The sequence below is a fragment of the Pristis pectinata genome, chromosome 13, assembly GCF_009764475.1.
Source record: "Pristis pectinata isolate sPriPec2 chromosome 13, sPriPec2.1.pri, whole genome shotgun sequence".
NCBI lineage: Eukaryota > Metazoa > Chordata > Chondrichthyes > Rhinopristiformes > Pristidae > Pristis > Pristis pectinata.
In genome coordinates this window covers 42103296-42117835 of record NC_067417.1, presented here as the reverse complement: position 1 = coordinate 42117835, position 14540 = coordinate 42103296, and the positions used below count along the sequence as shown (strand labels likewise).

The following is a 14540-nucleotide window of genomic DNA, read 5'->3' as shown; positions in this document are numbered from 1 at the left end:
TCTGTTAGTGTTCCACGAAAGCCTAGAGAATGGGAGTGGGAGAGAGAAGCAAGGTGGCAAGTGGAAGTTCAGGTCACCCTTGTAGACTAAAGTGGTCACCCAATTTACAAAAGGTTTCTCCAGAGTACAGGAGACCACTATACTGTATGAACAGTTAAATCATGAAAGTATTGCTTGTTTACCTTTATTCTTTCCAGATATCAGGACTGACAAATCCTAAGGGATTTGATTCTGATCCCATCTCTGAATGAAAGGGGCAATAAAATGGAAAGCAAGAGGCGAGAGTTGCAGTCCACAGAATAACAGCACATTGACTGGTTTGTCCAGGGCAAACAGTGGAGCTAATCTGAAGGAAGATGGGATAAACTATTGGTGCAATACAGAACAACTCTGAGAAGTTGAAACAATTTACTACCCCTCCCATTTCCACATTGCCCACTTCAAGTTTACTTCTTATCTTTTGCTTTTCATACTGCCAGCATGTTCATGTGTTTGTACCAAGTTTATTGCTGCTGTTTGGTTTCTGCTGGACTCTCTCTCTCTCTCACCCATTCCATGTTTTCTTAAGTGAGATAAACCAAAATTGTTATTTTTCTTATCAATAAATATTTGACATTTCAAATGAGATTTAACCTCTATTTATCCATGGATTTCCAACCACAACTGGACTTCAATCCCCACTAAATATTTTGTATTGTTGTTTTATTTGCCATTTTTTTTCTTCCATGCAATGTAAACTGGTTATTTTAATCTCACTAAAATTTGCTTTTATCATTAAGTATCTTTGTTCTTGATTTTTCACTTGTGTGCAAGAACTTTGTTTAATTATATTGTGGTCACCATTTACCAAATATTCTCCAATTTTTTTTTGCCAGTTTCACTTTATTCCCTAGAAGCAGGCCAAACATTTGTATGGCTGGTTTGGAATGAACAGTCTGGTTCCATCATTTAAGCTCCACGAAACCTGAAGAGGCACAAAAAAAATGTTAAAGGGTCAGATTAGTCGACCAATTTCCTAAAGCCTTATATAGAGTGAGAGAGGATAAACATATAGTGCTAAGTAACTCAAAAGTCTTAAAGTTTTTTGTGCGCTTTACCCAAACACTGCTAAGTAATATTGTTATGACAAATCAAGGATGAATGAGCACTTTGTATGGACAATGCTGCCAAGACCAACATTTATTCTGCACCCATAATTGTCTCTGAACTAAGGTGGCTTATTGAGGGTCTGGATCTACATATAAACCAGACTGGGTAAGGATGAGAGATTTCCATCCACGAAGGGCATTAGTGAGCCTCATAAATTGCAATGATGCAGTGATCTCAGTTATTAGCACTAGTTTATTATTCCAGACTTCCTATTTGAATTTATACTCCCTGGTGGGATTGGAACTTCAGTTTAACAATCTAGATCTCTGGATAGCAGCCTAGTACTCTGATACACCGTAATTGTACTTTCTCATCAGCTGGGAGGAAACTGCGATTGAACACGGTCCAGGCATAAACCAGCAGTCACAAGTTCCACAGAACAATACCAGCAAGACAAATTGTACCAGAAGGTAATTTAATAGATAAAAATTTATTTCCTTGTGTGAAATCTTGAATCACAGATAAAGAAAAGTATCCAACACACTTTTCCCACCTTTAAGTACAGGATACAAATGGGTGAGCATGTTTGTGGCATTTCCTGAAACCTGTGGAACAGTTTCTCCAGGCGGAAGTATTTTGCGCAATTCCCTATTTTTCAGTTGTCATTTTGCCATCAGAGAAGTGGATTGGAAGCATTGACATGACTGTGACTAACCCGGAGCCTGAAAGTATCCAAATTACAAGGTACACAATTATAAACAAATGGTGCTTAAGGATACACAAAACAGGTAGAAACAGGGCAGTTTGCAAGATCATCATGATGGATAAGAAGTGGGATTTCAGATCAAGTCTATGAGACCATGCTTTGACTGTGCAGCAACACACAAAGCACTGGAGGAACTCAGCAGGTCAGGCAGTGTCTATGGTGGGGAATGGATAGTTGATGTTTTAAGTCGCGACCCTTCGTCTGGACTCGGTCGAAACGTTGAGTGTCCATTCCCCTCCATAGATGCTGCCTGACCTGCTGAGTTCCTCCAGCACTTTGTTGCTCCAGGTTCCAGCATCTGCAGTCTCATGTCTCCATTTTAACTATGGAGCACTGGGTGAGCCCAGGTTGGACACTGGCCTTGTACGAGTGGGATTAAAGCTCACCTTGTCTACATGGGCCCCCATGTGAAATGTGCTTTGGCAGCAACAGTCAAACTCCCTGTATAAAGCCACCCATCTAGCACTAGGTTGACAAACACAGACAGAAATCTCCCAGGAATGAGTCGAATTTGTTGGCGAAGGTGTTCCTTTAATGAATGTCAAGGCAATGCAGAAGCAAAGATTACATTATGTCAATGTAATGTTAAGTGAGTGTTTGATGCTGACACTAATTGTGATTATTGAGAGGTTCCAACACAGCCAGCTTTCACTGTAAAGAGCAAAAGGTCCCTAAAGCCACTACACTCACAATCCCTAAACCTGGCAAAAGTCGCATGTAGTTCTAGCTTCACTGGCAAGTGCAGGGGACCACAAAACTGGAACTTGTGAGTTGGTGCTATCGGCCAAAGGATATTTGAGAAGGACCGGAAGATATCAGCCAACTGATGGGAGCGCCAGGGTTGTCTGACTGCCGTCTCAAAGAGGTCCAGGCATGCTTTCAGGCCAAACTAGGCACTGCTAACAAGGTGGGCAGTTTCAATGGGCATGAGCAAGGACATGACTGAGCCTGGGGAGGTAGGGGGGGCACTACAGGGAATGAAAAGAGAGTGTGTTGGGACCTGACAAAGTTAAGAGGGACCAGGACCTTCCGATGAAGGAAAATGTCAACCTACTGCCCACACTCCTTACCCCATGGCTTAAGGTGGGGGCCATCCCAGAAGCTCTCAAGACAAGCTGGACTGTGCTAATCCCCAAACAGAGGGCTTGGGGATACTGCACTGCATCAAGAACCGGCAACTAAGCAGCTTCGGCACAATGCTCCCAGTACTCTTCACCACAATCCTGGTGAAGACTCCAATGAATCTCTGATCACCAGGTTGCAAAGAAAATATTGCAATGCTGCAGAACATCATGAAGGGGTCAAAAAGAACCCCAAAAAGCAAGCAATTGTGTTTGCAGACCTGGCTAAGGATTTCATTTGGTGGGACACAAACTGCTGATTTTGGCACTAACATAAAGGGTGTGGCTCCCTAGGAGATTTATCGAGCTGGTAGAAGACCTATACATGGTACAGAGGTCGAGGTGGGGAAGGACAGACCCCATCAAGATAAAAAAAAAAGGCACCAAACATGGGGATCAATATCGCCCATCCTCAGACAACACCACTTGCACTCAGAGAGCTTGAGAGGGTGCTAGACGAACACAAGTTACACGGCCCCGGCCTTGGTGGACAACATAGCCATCCCAAACCGATCTTACTCTGGGATTGCCAAGAATATCAAAATCCTAAAGCTCTTTTGCACTGGCCTCAGTGAATGCAAAGACCAAGGGTTCACTTGGTTAGTAAAAGAAAGACATTCACCTTCAACAACTGAGAAAATTGAAACAAAGCAGTAAATCGATTGCATTAAGTTGGGCAAGACTGCAAAGTACCTAGGGGTCAGGGTGGTGTGGGGTCACAATGGAAAACTGGTAGAAGAGGTAAACTGAAACATTGATGAAAGATTAAGCTGCTCGAGACCCACACGATGCCTGGAGCTTACTGCCTAATCCTCACAGAAACCTCAAAGCTAAGAGAACTGAGACTTATCAAAAACAAAGGAAATTCTTCATCGACAGCACAAAACAACTAACGAGATCCTGCACATAAGGAACCAGGATGGAGGGCTGGTCTTCCTAGCTGGAAGTTCATAACCATTCCGCTGTAAATCAGGAAAAGAATTGCCCAGAGCAATCCATGGGCCAGGTGCATTCGAAATGGCAGGCAAAGAGAATGAAGGGCAGGTGCAGAGACCAAGGGAACTGGAGGTCGAAGGAATCGAGGCGTTTCAGAAGAAGGGAGAGTCACCTGGTACACAAGAGGCTGCCACCAGCCTCGCTGAGGAGGTGGAAGAAACCTGGTAAATTGGGATGCTCAACAGTGAGGAGTGGGAGTTCAGGAAATGGGTGGACTTCTCTTGTCCAGGATCACTGATTCAAGACTTCTGAGGGGACAAACTATCCAACTCATGGGTCGCCTGCAACAACCAGTCCAAGCCACGCAAATTCATTAATTCCCTCCTGCTTAGGCGTGACCTGTATCTGAGCAGGTCCACCACAAGTTACAGCAAAACACAACAAATCAAAGCTTCCAGGGAGCCACAATGAAACACTGGCCTACATTTCAGGCCAGTGCCTAGTGTTTAAACACAAGACAGAAGAGGCACGATAAGAATGCAGATTGTTTTTAAGAGAAAGTTGCCAATTACAGTTGGATGATGCACATCAAAACCCAACTGGAGAGCTTTGTGGAAGCTCAGCTAACATTTGCCAAGGAGAATGAGGTGGCAGTGGTAGACATTGCAATCCCTTTCGAAGATAACAGGACAAATACAGGAACTGACACAAAGCCAGACACTTCTAGTATTCAGTGTGGGAGGAACTGGGCAAAAGGAAACCACCAGCTGATGAAATTCCTGAAAACAAACTGGTACAGGTCATTTCTAAATACACTTGCAGTTTTACAGGCAGATTAGCAGGAGACGTACTCCAAGTTTTTGTGGATAAGTGACAGCTGCCGACACCTTCTCTCCCATCTACACTACAGTCCACTGCACTCACTTGTCTAGCTGTGATATTATTCTTCAGCTTGCTCCCGCCACAGCTCAACAACTTTCTTTCCCCCCTCCCTTTGCTTTGAGGTGCTGGCTCCTACACGCACTTGGAAGCTTTTATATTTCAAACCTGTTTCACTGGGAGCCAGTGCCACTTTTGTAGAAGACAACAGCAGCCAAGTTGGGCATGGCAAGATACCACAAAAAAAGAAATGTGACAATTGCTGGGTAATCTGTTTTTGGGAATGGCGGCCGTGGATAAGCGTTGGCTGGGACATCACAAGGACTCTGCTCTGCTGCGGGACCTTTCACATTTAGCCGAGACCAACCAGGGTCAATAAGTTGTCCCAAAGACACCGCTTCCAACAGTTGAACATTCTCGCAGAAGTGCACCAGAGCATGACCTGGTCTTTGTAATGGGGTCTGTCCCCACACCCCCTTGCTTCACAAGTCACTGTATTACAGCTGAGCCATCAACGTTTCAGTGTTTGAGGCAGAGAAATAGCCCTCCTCTAGACTAAAGGGTCAAAGGAAATTAAATGTGTACCTCCAGAGTTTTGGTTATCACGCAAATACAACAGCAGATTGCCTTGGCGCCCTGTGGCCTCGGGATTAGTGCACGGATAGAAACACTTCATGACAACACTCTCTTGGATTCGCTTTCCTCTGTACAGCTGCATTCACTCTTCTGGTAAACCTTATCACTCATTAAAAGAGCTGTAACCCCTGGGGCTGTCACACAACAGCACAAGCCAGCTGCAACTGCTGAAATCACTACCACCAATTATAGGGTGCCTGTACCCTGCTTCACCGAAGGCCGAGAGAAGAGGCTAAAAGTTCTTCGAGATTCATTAGGTCCTTATTTTTGAGCAATTATTGAGCCCATAGGATGAGCATTGAGCCCATAACTTTTACCATTTTTAAAACAAGCAAGTCCTAAACTTCAAGGCTGCAGCTGGGTCACAATGGCATAAGGAGTGCAAATCTCAGGGAGAGTTTGGATTCTTATCTGAGTCATTATTAATTGCAAGCTCTCCCACCTCACCCATGGCCCTGGACAACTTCAAGCCTGTATAGGGGCAAGAAAGCTGGAGAACTGTGATCATCCAGATTTATTTTAATTTTTTTTAAAATTTAAACATTTTTTAAATTGAATTTTAAATTTTATTTACAGCATGGTAATAGGCCCTTCTGGCCCAACGAGTCTGCGCCGCCCATTTTAAACCCAAATTAACCTACCCGTACGTCTTTGCAATGTGGGAGGAAACCGGCGCACCCGGAGGAAACCCATGCAGGCACAGGGAAAACGTACAAACTCCTCACAGGCAGCGACGGGAATCGAACCCTGATCGCTGGCACTGTAATAGCGTCGTGCTAACTGCTATGCTACCGTGCCACCACGGTTAGACTTTTCAACACAGATTCTAACTCGCAGAGAGAAAGGGTAAACAGACCATTCAGTCATCACGTCTCTGCATTACGTAGAGAAATAATTTATGCTCGATGCCAGGGATTTCAAGAACTGGGGAATGGAACTAGTCTCATTTCAGGCCAACAGCACTGGTATCCATCATTCCCGGGAAAGCAGTAGCACAGATGGATGCAGGGAAAGCCTGCCTGTGCTCTCCCCCACCATGCCTCTTCCCCAATCCCAGCTGTGCGACTACATAATCTGATCCATTTACCGGCATATTTTGTGCTGTCCGAGTGACATCAGTCTAATTAGGCTAATTAGTGCCGTATGTAGGACAACTTTGTGCTGCAGGCGAGGGTCCACCAGGAATCGGATTGAGGCTGCCCCTGCTGGTGGCTCACGGCTGCCCAACAGAAGAAGAGATTTTCCCTTCACAACGAGCAACTTGAAACTACGTGGATAGCGACGGCTTTAAAACAAATGCAGATCAAAATTCTGGTCACAAGGAAACAAAAAGCACAAAAATATATACTGCAAGATTGCAGTCTTTCTCTGTAACTGGTTTAAAAAAAAGACTTAAAAGAGGTCTACCTACTTGGAAGTATATTCGCCCCTCCCCCAAATCTGGCAACACATGCATACCTTGGCTTGTAAAATCCATGCAGAAAATACTGTATAGTAATTAAAATACCTCACATTTGTAAAAATGAGAACTAGATTCAGTGATTGTTTTAAAAACAAATGGCTTTGAACACTAAAGGAAGCATCTGGCCTCCAATACAACACCTCAGTTATAGATTATATTAAGACAGAATGATTAACTTTGATGCAAGAAATAAAACCTTTACAGACCTACAATTGACTTTCAGTTTTATGCCTCACCATAGAGTATTGCTATGCCCATTCTTGTGTGCACTTCCAATTAAGTATTGTTCAACAACTGGTCAGCCACCCCAATCAGTTCACTTTTCTCTAAAGCTCTGATCAGTCGACTCATTGTAGCCTTCTTCCCTTCGCACTGAATAAACTTGAGCAGCATTTGGTATGCCTGTTCGTACAATCCTTCCCGCTCATACTCAAAGGCTATGTTGTCGATGGCTGGATCGCGAAGACCTCGGCAATTTTTCTGTAAGACGCGGCCAACCTGCTTCCAGTTCCTGCCCACGGATTTGGCAAAGTTATCGTGATCCTGTCCGCTCAAAACACGGTCACCTGGTGTGGAAAGATTAAAAAAAAAATTCCTTAAAAGCCATATGGCTGAACAAATGAATAGAACAGAATATTTATGGGCAAGGAGGCCGTGTGGACCATACTTGCTAGAGAAGAGCTATCCCAGCTAATCCCACTTCCCAGCTCTCTATCCACTGCTGGTGAGTTACAGTCCACAATAAATGCTCTGATTCCAACCTGTTCCAGACCCCACTGTGTTCTGGACGATTTCTCCCTCCCCACCCAATTCCCTATAATCTTTGTACCAATCACATTAAATGGAGGGGGAAGACCAAACACTCAAACAGCACAAAAGAGGTCCTTCAGTTCACCAAGTCCATGCCGAAAACCAAGGACTCATTTACACCAATCTCTATTTTTATTCTCCCCACATTCCCATTAATGACCCCCCCCCCAAGATTTTACCACTCCCCTGCATGCTAGGGGCAATTTACAGTGGCCAATTAACCACAGGACCATAACATATAGGAGCAGAATTAGGCCATGTGGCCCATTGAGTCTGCTCCATCATTCAATCATGGCTAATTTTTTTTTTCCCCCAACCTCATTCTCCTGCCTTCCTCCTATAACTTTAACCCCCCTACTGATCAAGAACCTATTAATCTCTGCTTTAAATACATTCGGTGACTTGGCCTCCACAGCCCTCTGTGGCAATGAACTCCACAGATTCACCACCCTCTGGCTGAAGAGATTCTTCCTCATCTCAGTTTTAAAGGGACACCCCTTTATTTGAAGACTGTGCCCTTGGATCCTAGACTACTAATGGGAACATCCTCGCTATGTCCACTCTATCCAGGCCTTTCAGTATCCAAAAAACTACCAACCAGAAAGTCTTTGGGATGTAGGAGGAAACTGAAGCATCTGGGAGAAACCCACATGGTCACAGGGAGAACGTGCCAATAGCACACAGAAAGGACCAGAGGTCAGGACTGAACCTGGGTTGCTGCAGCTGAGAGGCAGCAGCTCTACCAGCAGTGCCAACCCTGGCGATTTGCATCTCTGCAAAAGGAAGGCAGGTTACTCCATTTCAACTTGATAACCTGGCCCTGAATAACATTTAACACAGGTTAATTTAAAAGGAAAGCAAGTTTTCTTGGGAGCAGATTGCATGGGTGTACAGAACAAATGATCCCTGTGGCCTTCAGCAGGGTCAATGTGTTGCTGTGCTGACTGTTAGGAATTGCTCCAGACAGTGCTTCAACAGAGCTCAGTGGCACTGTACTTGGAGAGCTAGCTCCCCATTTGGATATCCCAAGGCATCTTCAAGGTGCGACATTCATAAGATATCTTTATTAGTCACATGTACATCGAAACACACAAGTGAAATGCATCTTTTGAGTAGTGTTCTGGGGGCAGCTCACAAGTGTCGCCACGCTTCTGGCGCCAACATAGCATGCCCACAACTTCCTAATCCGTACGTCTTTGAAACGCGAGAGGAAACCAGAGCACCCGGAGGAAACCCACACAGACACAGGGAGAACAGACAAACTCCTTACTGACAGTGGCCGGAATTTAACCCGGGTCGCTGGAGCTGTAATAGCGTTACGCTAACCGTTACACTACCACTTTAACAAATCTTGAAGAAACCAAGCACCAATGTGCAATACCCTTCTCTGGCTGAGGAAGAAGCCAAGTAAGGAACTGGTAACTTAGGTGGCACTATGTTCACCTTCGTGAAGAGATTGGTTTTTTTTAAATTTTATTTACATCGTGGTAACAGGCCCTTCCGGCCCAACGAGTCCGTGCCGCCCATCTTAAACCCAAATTAACCTACCCGTACGTCTTTGCAAAGTGGGAGGAAACCAGAGCACCCAGAGGAAACCCATGCAGACACGGGAGAACGTACAAACTCCTCACAGACAACGACGGGAATCGAACCCCGATCGCTGGCGCTGTAATAGCGTCGCGCTAACTGCTACGCTACCGTGCCGTCTAGTAGGAAAAATGAACAGAATTCCTTATCGATGTTATAATGGGGATTTGAAGAAAATACCATTTCTATTGGAGGAAAACTAAATTATGTATTACGTCTGGGAACAGTTGAGCCAACATGCTTTTGTGTGTTAATTTACATATGCACAGAGGGGAGGATAGAAAAGGTAATGCTGATGGTTATGGAGGTCGTACAGGAGGCGGCTTGGGAGTGGCAATAAAAGTAGCTTGGACTGGTTGGACCACATGGACACTCAGTGCTGGTAATTCCGTGTAATTCTATTTAAAGAACAAAGACAGAAACTAATCTACAAGGTTCGGATTCTAAGAACTCTGGTTTCAATCTGAACCACAGCCCAGAAATGGGAGGAGGTACATGTCAACAATTCTCAGCTTCTGAGCTTTCCTGTGTTTTTTTTGGGGGGAGTGTGGGGAAGAGAGGTTGGGGGGGGGGGGGGGGGGGAGAAAGAGCATAATTAAAAACATCCACAAGCACACCATACAAAATATATTTGCTCATTAAACTAATAATGTAGACATTTTATACAAAAATATTTCACTCCAACTCATTTCATAATTTTGCTCTCGTCTCTGGTGCCAACTATTTCTGTCCCTCTCATCAGATTAGTATGTAGCCAGACCAAAAGACCAGTGAAGGCTACCATAATTTTGTCAACGTCAGCCAGATATCTGCGAAGTCACAGCCGCCCCAGAACATAGCACTGTCTCAGTGGGGCAATTCAAATGAATTTAACTTCAATGGCCCACCAGATACTTAATCCGGCTTCAAGCATCTTTAGTGGTGTGCTTCAAGTACCTTGCAGTGTACAACTGCTTCTGTGTAGTCACTTATTTGGGAATAAAATAAACAATTTATTTTTCCACGATAGTGAATAAAATCCTACACGACCAAACCAAAGTAGCAAGGAGAACCCTACAAGTATCGTAGACAAACGGTAACTATCAGTTCCACACAGGTTAACTGTCGGACACCTATTAGATCACTGATTCTGCTTCACTGGAGCCAAATACTGCTTGCCGTCAAATCCTGAACAGTTCACATTCAGAGTCATTCGGCCTATCGAGTTTGTGTTGACTCTGGGCAGAAGCAATCCAGCTGGTACCATTCTTTTGTACAACACCGATACATGTCCCTCTGCAATCTGTAAATCAGTTGGTCACTATGCTCTCCTGCCGGCCACTTAGCCAATTCTCTATCTACACTCCCATATTTAATTTAAATCGCAGATACTGTGGAAAGGGGACCAAGACAGCGTGAGCGAGTGGATCCCAGTGAGAAGATTTAAAAGGAGCCAAATTATAGTGGAGCAGCCATTGAGAGACTGGTTATTGTTGAGGTCAAAGTGTTATGTTCCAGGTACAAGTGCTGAGGTTTTGGCGAGGAGGCTGAGCAGTGGTAAGGCAAGGTCTTTTACTTTCCCCTTTTAGCCTTGGTGGTTTTGAGATGGCAGTCAGGACAGTCGTATGCTGTTCTTGCAGGATGTGGGAAATCAGGGAAACTTCCAGTGTCCCTGGTGACTGTACCCGTGGGAAGCGCGTCCAGCTGCAGCTCCTGGCTGACCGCATCGAGCAGCCGCAGCTGGACTCACTCAGGTGCATCTGTGATGCTCAGATTATGTACAGGAGCTTCAGTGAGATAGTCAGGCAGCAGGTAGTTGGGAGACCACCAGGAAAGGTTGAGAGGGTAGGCAGAGAGTACATAATTCTTCTGTGGCCATCCCCCTCAGTAACTAATGTCATTTTCGATACTGGTGGGTGCTCTTTCAGAGGAGAGCAGTAGCAGCCACCAGCAGGTCTGAGGCACAATGACTGGGGAGCATGGAGACGAGGAGAACCGAGTGATAGGACCCTCGATAGTTAGGGGGGCAGACAAGAGATTCTGCGGCTGCAGACGAGACTCCAGATGATACGTTGCCTCCTGAGTTCCAGGATCAAGGACGTCTCCAAGTGTTTGCCGAACATTCTCAAAAGGGAAGGCTGAGCAGTCCGAGGTCGTTGTACACATTGGTACCAATGATATAGATAGAGAAAAGGACAAGGTGGTGCAGAGTGATTATAGGAAGTCAAGCAGAAAGTTAAAAGGCAGGACGTCAAGGGTTGTAATCTTGGATTATTCCTGGTGCCACATGCTAGTGATGGTAGGAAATAGGAGGTTAGGGCAGATGACTGCTTGTTTGAGAAGCTGGTGCAGGGGGCAGGGATTCGGGTTTAAATTTTTAAAAATTAAAAAAAAAGTTTTAATTTTTAAAATTTTTTTTTATTTAAAGCGTGGTAACAGGCTCTTCTGGCCCAGTGAGTCTGCGCCACCCATTTTAAACCCCAAATTAACCTACCCGTATGTCTTTGCAATGTGGGAGGAACCAGAGCACCCGGAGGAAACCCACGCAGACACGGGAGAACGTACAAACTCCTTACAGACAGCGATGGGAATCGAACCCCGATCGCTGGCGCTGTAATAGTGTCGCGCTAACCGGGTTCTTGGACCATTGGAAGCTCTTCTGGGGCAGAGGGATGGGTTGCACCCAAACTGGAAGGGGCCCAATATCCTGGCGGGGAGATTTGTTGGATCAACTCGGGAGGGTTTGAATTAGTCTGGCAGGTGAGAAAGTTGAGGCAAATACAGCAGTAGCAAGTTCAGTAGGCAGGACGGTAAGGTCTGATAGACTAACCTCGTTTATTGCAGGCAAGGCAGATGAACTCAGGGCATGGATAGGTACATGGGGCTGGGACGTGGTTGAGGGACTGGCAGCTCAAAAGGGAGAGTTCAGGGACAGCGTGTTCATGTTAGAGTGAAGGGCAAGGCTGGCAGGATTAGGGATCCCTGGTTGACAAGGGATGGCTCTAGTCAGGAAAAAGGAGGCATACATCAGGTATAGACAGCTGGGTTCAAACAAATCCCTTGAGTACAAAAGGGATGTAGGAGTACACAAGAGGGAAATCAGGAGGGCAAAAAGATGACACGAGATAGCTTTGGCAGATAAAGTAAAGGAGAATCCCAAGAGATGACACAACTATATTAAGAGCAAAAGGGTAACTAGGAAGAGAAGAGGTCCTCTTAAGGATCTATGTGGTTGTCTTTGTGTGGAGCCACAGGAGATGGGCAAGGTCTTAAATAAATATTTCTCGTCTGTATTTACTGTGGAGAAGGTTGTGGAAGCTGGGGAATTCAGGGAAGAGAATAGTGATGTCTTGAAACATATTCACACTACAAAAGAGGAGTTGCTGGCTGTCTTAATGCACATAAAGCTGGATAAAGCCCCAGAGCCCGACCATGTGTATCATAGGACATTGTGGGAAGGTAGGGAAGAGACACTGTCCCTGGCAGAGACACTTGCATCTTCCTTAGCCATGGGTGAGGTACTGGAAGACAGCAGGGTGGCTAATGTTTATTTAAGGAGGGCTGCAAAGACAAGCCAGGGAACTAAAGGCCAGTGAGGCCAACTTCAGTGATGGGAAATTTACTGGAGAGACAGGATCTACCTGCATTTGGAAAGGCAAGGACTGATTAGGGACAGTCAGCATGGTTTTGCACATTGGAAATTGTGCCTCACTCGTTTGATTTTTTTGTTCTGAAGAGGTGACCAAGAGGATTGATGAGGTCAGGGCTGTAGACATTGTCCACACCGACTTTGGCAAGGCTTTTGACAAGGTCCTGCATGGTAGGCTGGTCAGATCACATGGAATCCAGAGTGAACTAGCCAATTGGATAGAAAATCAGCCTGGTGGTAGGAGTCAGAGGGTGGTAGTGGAGGGTTGTTTTTCAGATTGGGAGCCTGTGACCGGTGGCGTACCACAGGATCAGTGCCGGGTTCCCTGTTGTTTGTCATCTATATTAATGATTTAGATGACAACGTAGTTGGCACGGTTGGTAAGTTCCCAGATGACATGAAAATTGGTGATGTAGTGGACAGTGAAGTTCAGCTACAATCACAACAGCATCTAGATCAACTCGGAAAGTGGGCCAAGGAAGAGCAGATGGAATTTAACTCAGACAAATGTGAAGTCATCTATTTTGAGAAGTTGAACCAGGGCAGGACTTACCCAGTAAATGGCAGGGCCCTGGAGAGTATGGTAGGACAGAGAGACCTAGGGGTACAAGTACATAGTTTCCTGAAAGTGGCGATATAGGTAGACAGGTGTTTGGCCCGTTTGCCTTCATCAGTCAAGGCAATGAGTACAAGGGTTGGGATGTCATGTTACAGCTGTACAAGATGTTGGTGAGACCACACTAGAGTACTGGGTGCAATTCTGCTCGCCTTGCTATAGGAAGGATGTCATTAAGCTGGAAAGGTGCAAAAAAGATTCACGGGGACTGGAGGGATTGCATTATAAGGAGAGACTGGATAGGCTGGGGCTGCTTACCCTGGAGCACAGGAGGCGGAGGGGTGACCTCGTAGAGGTATACAAAATCATGAGAGGCATAGATAAGGTGAATGGTCAGTCTTTTACCCTGGGTTAGGAGTGTCTAAAAATAGAGGGGACAGTTTGAAGGTGAGAGGGGAAAGATTTAAAGGGGACATGAGGGGCAACTTTTTCCCCCACACAGAGGCTGGTTGATATGTGGAACAAGCTGCCAGAGGAAGAGGTAGAGGCAGCTACAGTTTAAAGGACATTTGGACAGGAACATGGATAGGAAAGGTTTAGAGGGATACGGGCCAAACACAGGCAAGTGGGACTAGCTCAGGTAAGCAACTTGGCCAGCATGGATGAGTTGGGCCGAAGGGCCTGTTTCCATGTTGTACAACTCTATGATCCCCAATGCCACACCTGAATCTTCTCCAGCAAGAACAATAACATTGGTATCATTTCAGAATTAAGACCACATCCTGTTGACATCACACTTAGCTGGGCAAAGATAGAACTGCTGAGACGTGAGAAACAGACGTACAAGATAACCTCAAGATTTGATGATAGCATTCTTTGAAAATAATTTAACTGTTAAGTAAATTGGGGCAGCAGCAATAAGAACCACTATATTTAAATGTGGTGATTACATAGCAAGGCTCTTAAAAGAAAAGGTGCAATTAAATACCCAACATCAAAGCTAATCAGCACCTCCTTCGACATTTATTTTCCACAGGAACCACAGGTACTACACAGTATATGAAGATGCC

The 14540-nt window shown here is 45.2% G+C and overlaps 1 protein-coding gene across 7 annotated transcripts in view; it reads right to left on the bottom strand.

Moving 5' to 3' along the window:
- Positions 1 to 705: 705 nt before the first annotated feature.
- tradd (tnfrsf1a-associated via death domain) overlaps positions 706 to 14540 on the bottom strand; it is a 30340-nt gene continuing 16505 nt past the window's right edge. For 6 of the 7 annotated variants that reach the window (XM_052028541.1, XM_052028536.1, XM_052028540.1 and 3 more), the window contains one exon: positions 1561 to 7455. In XM_052028541.1, the coding sequence (XP_051884501.1) occupies positions 7166 to 7455 (290 nt within the window). In that variant the 3' untranslated portion in view covers positions 1561 to 7165. Of the gene's footprint in view, positions 965 to 1560; positions 7456 to 14540 lie in introns of those variants that run through there. The other variant, XM_052028537.1, reaches the window with a different exon arrangement.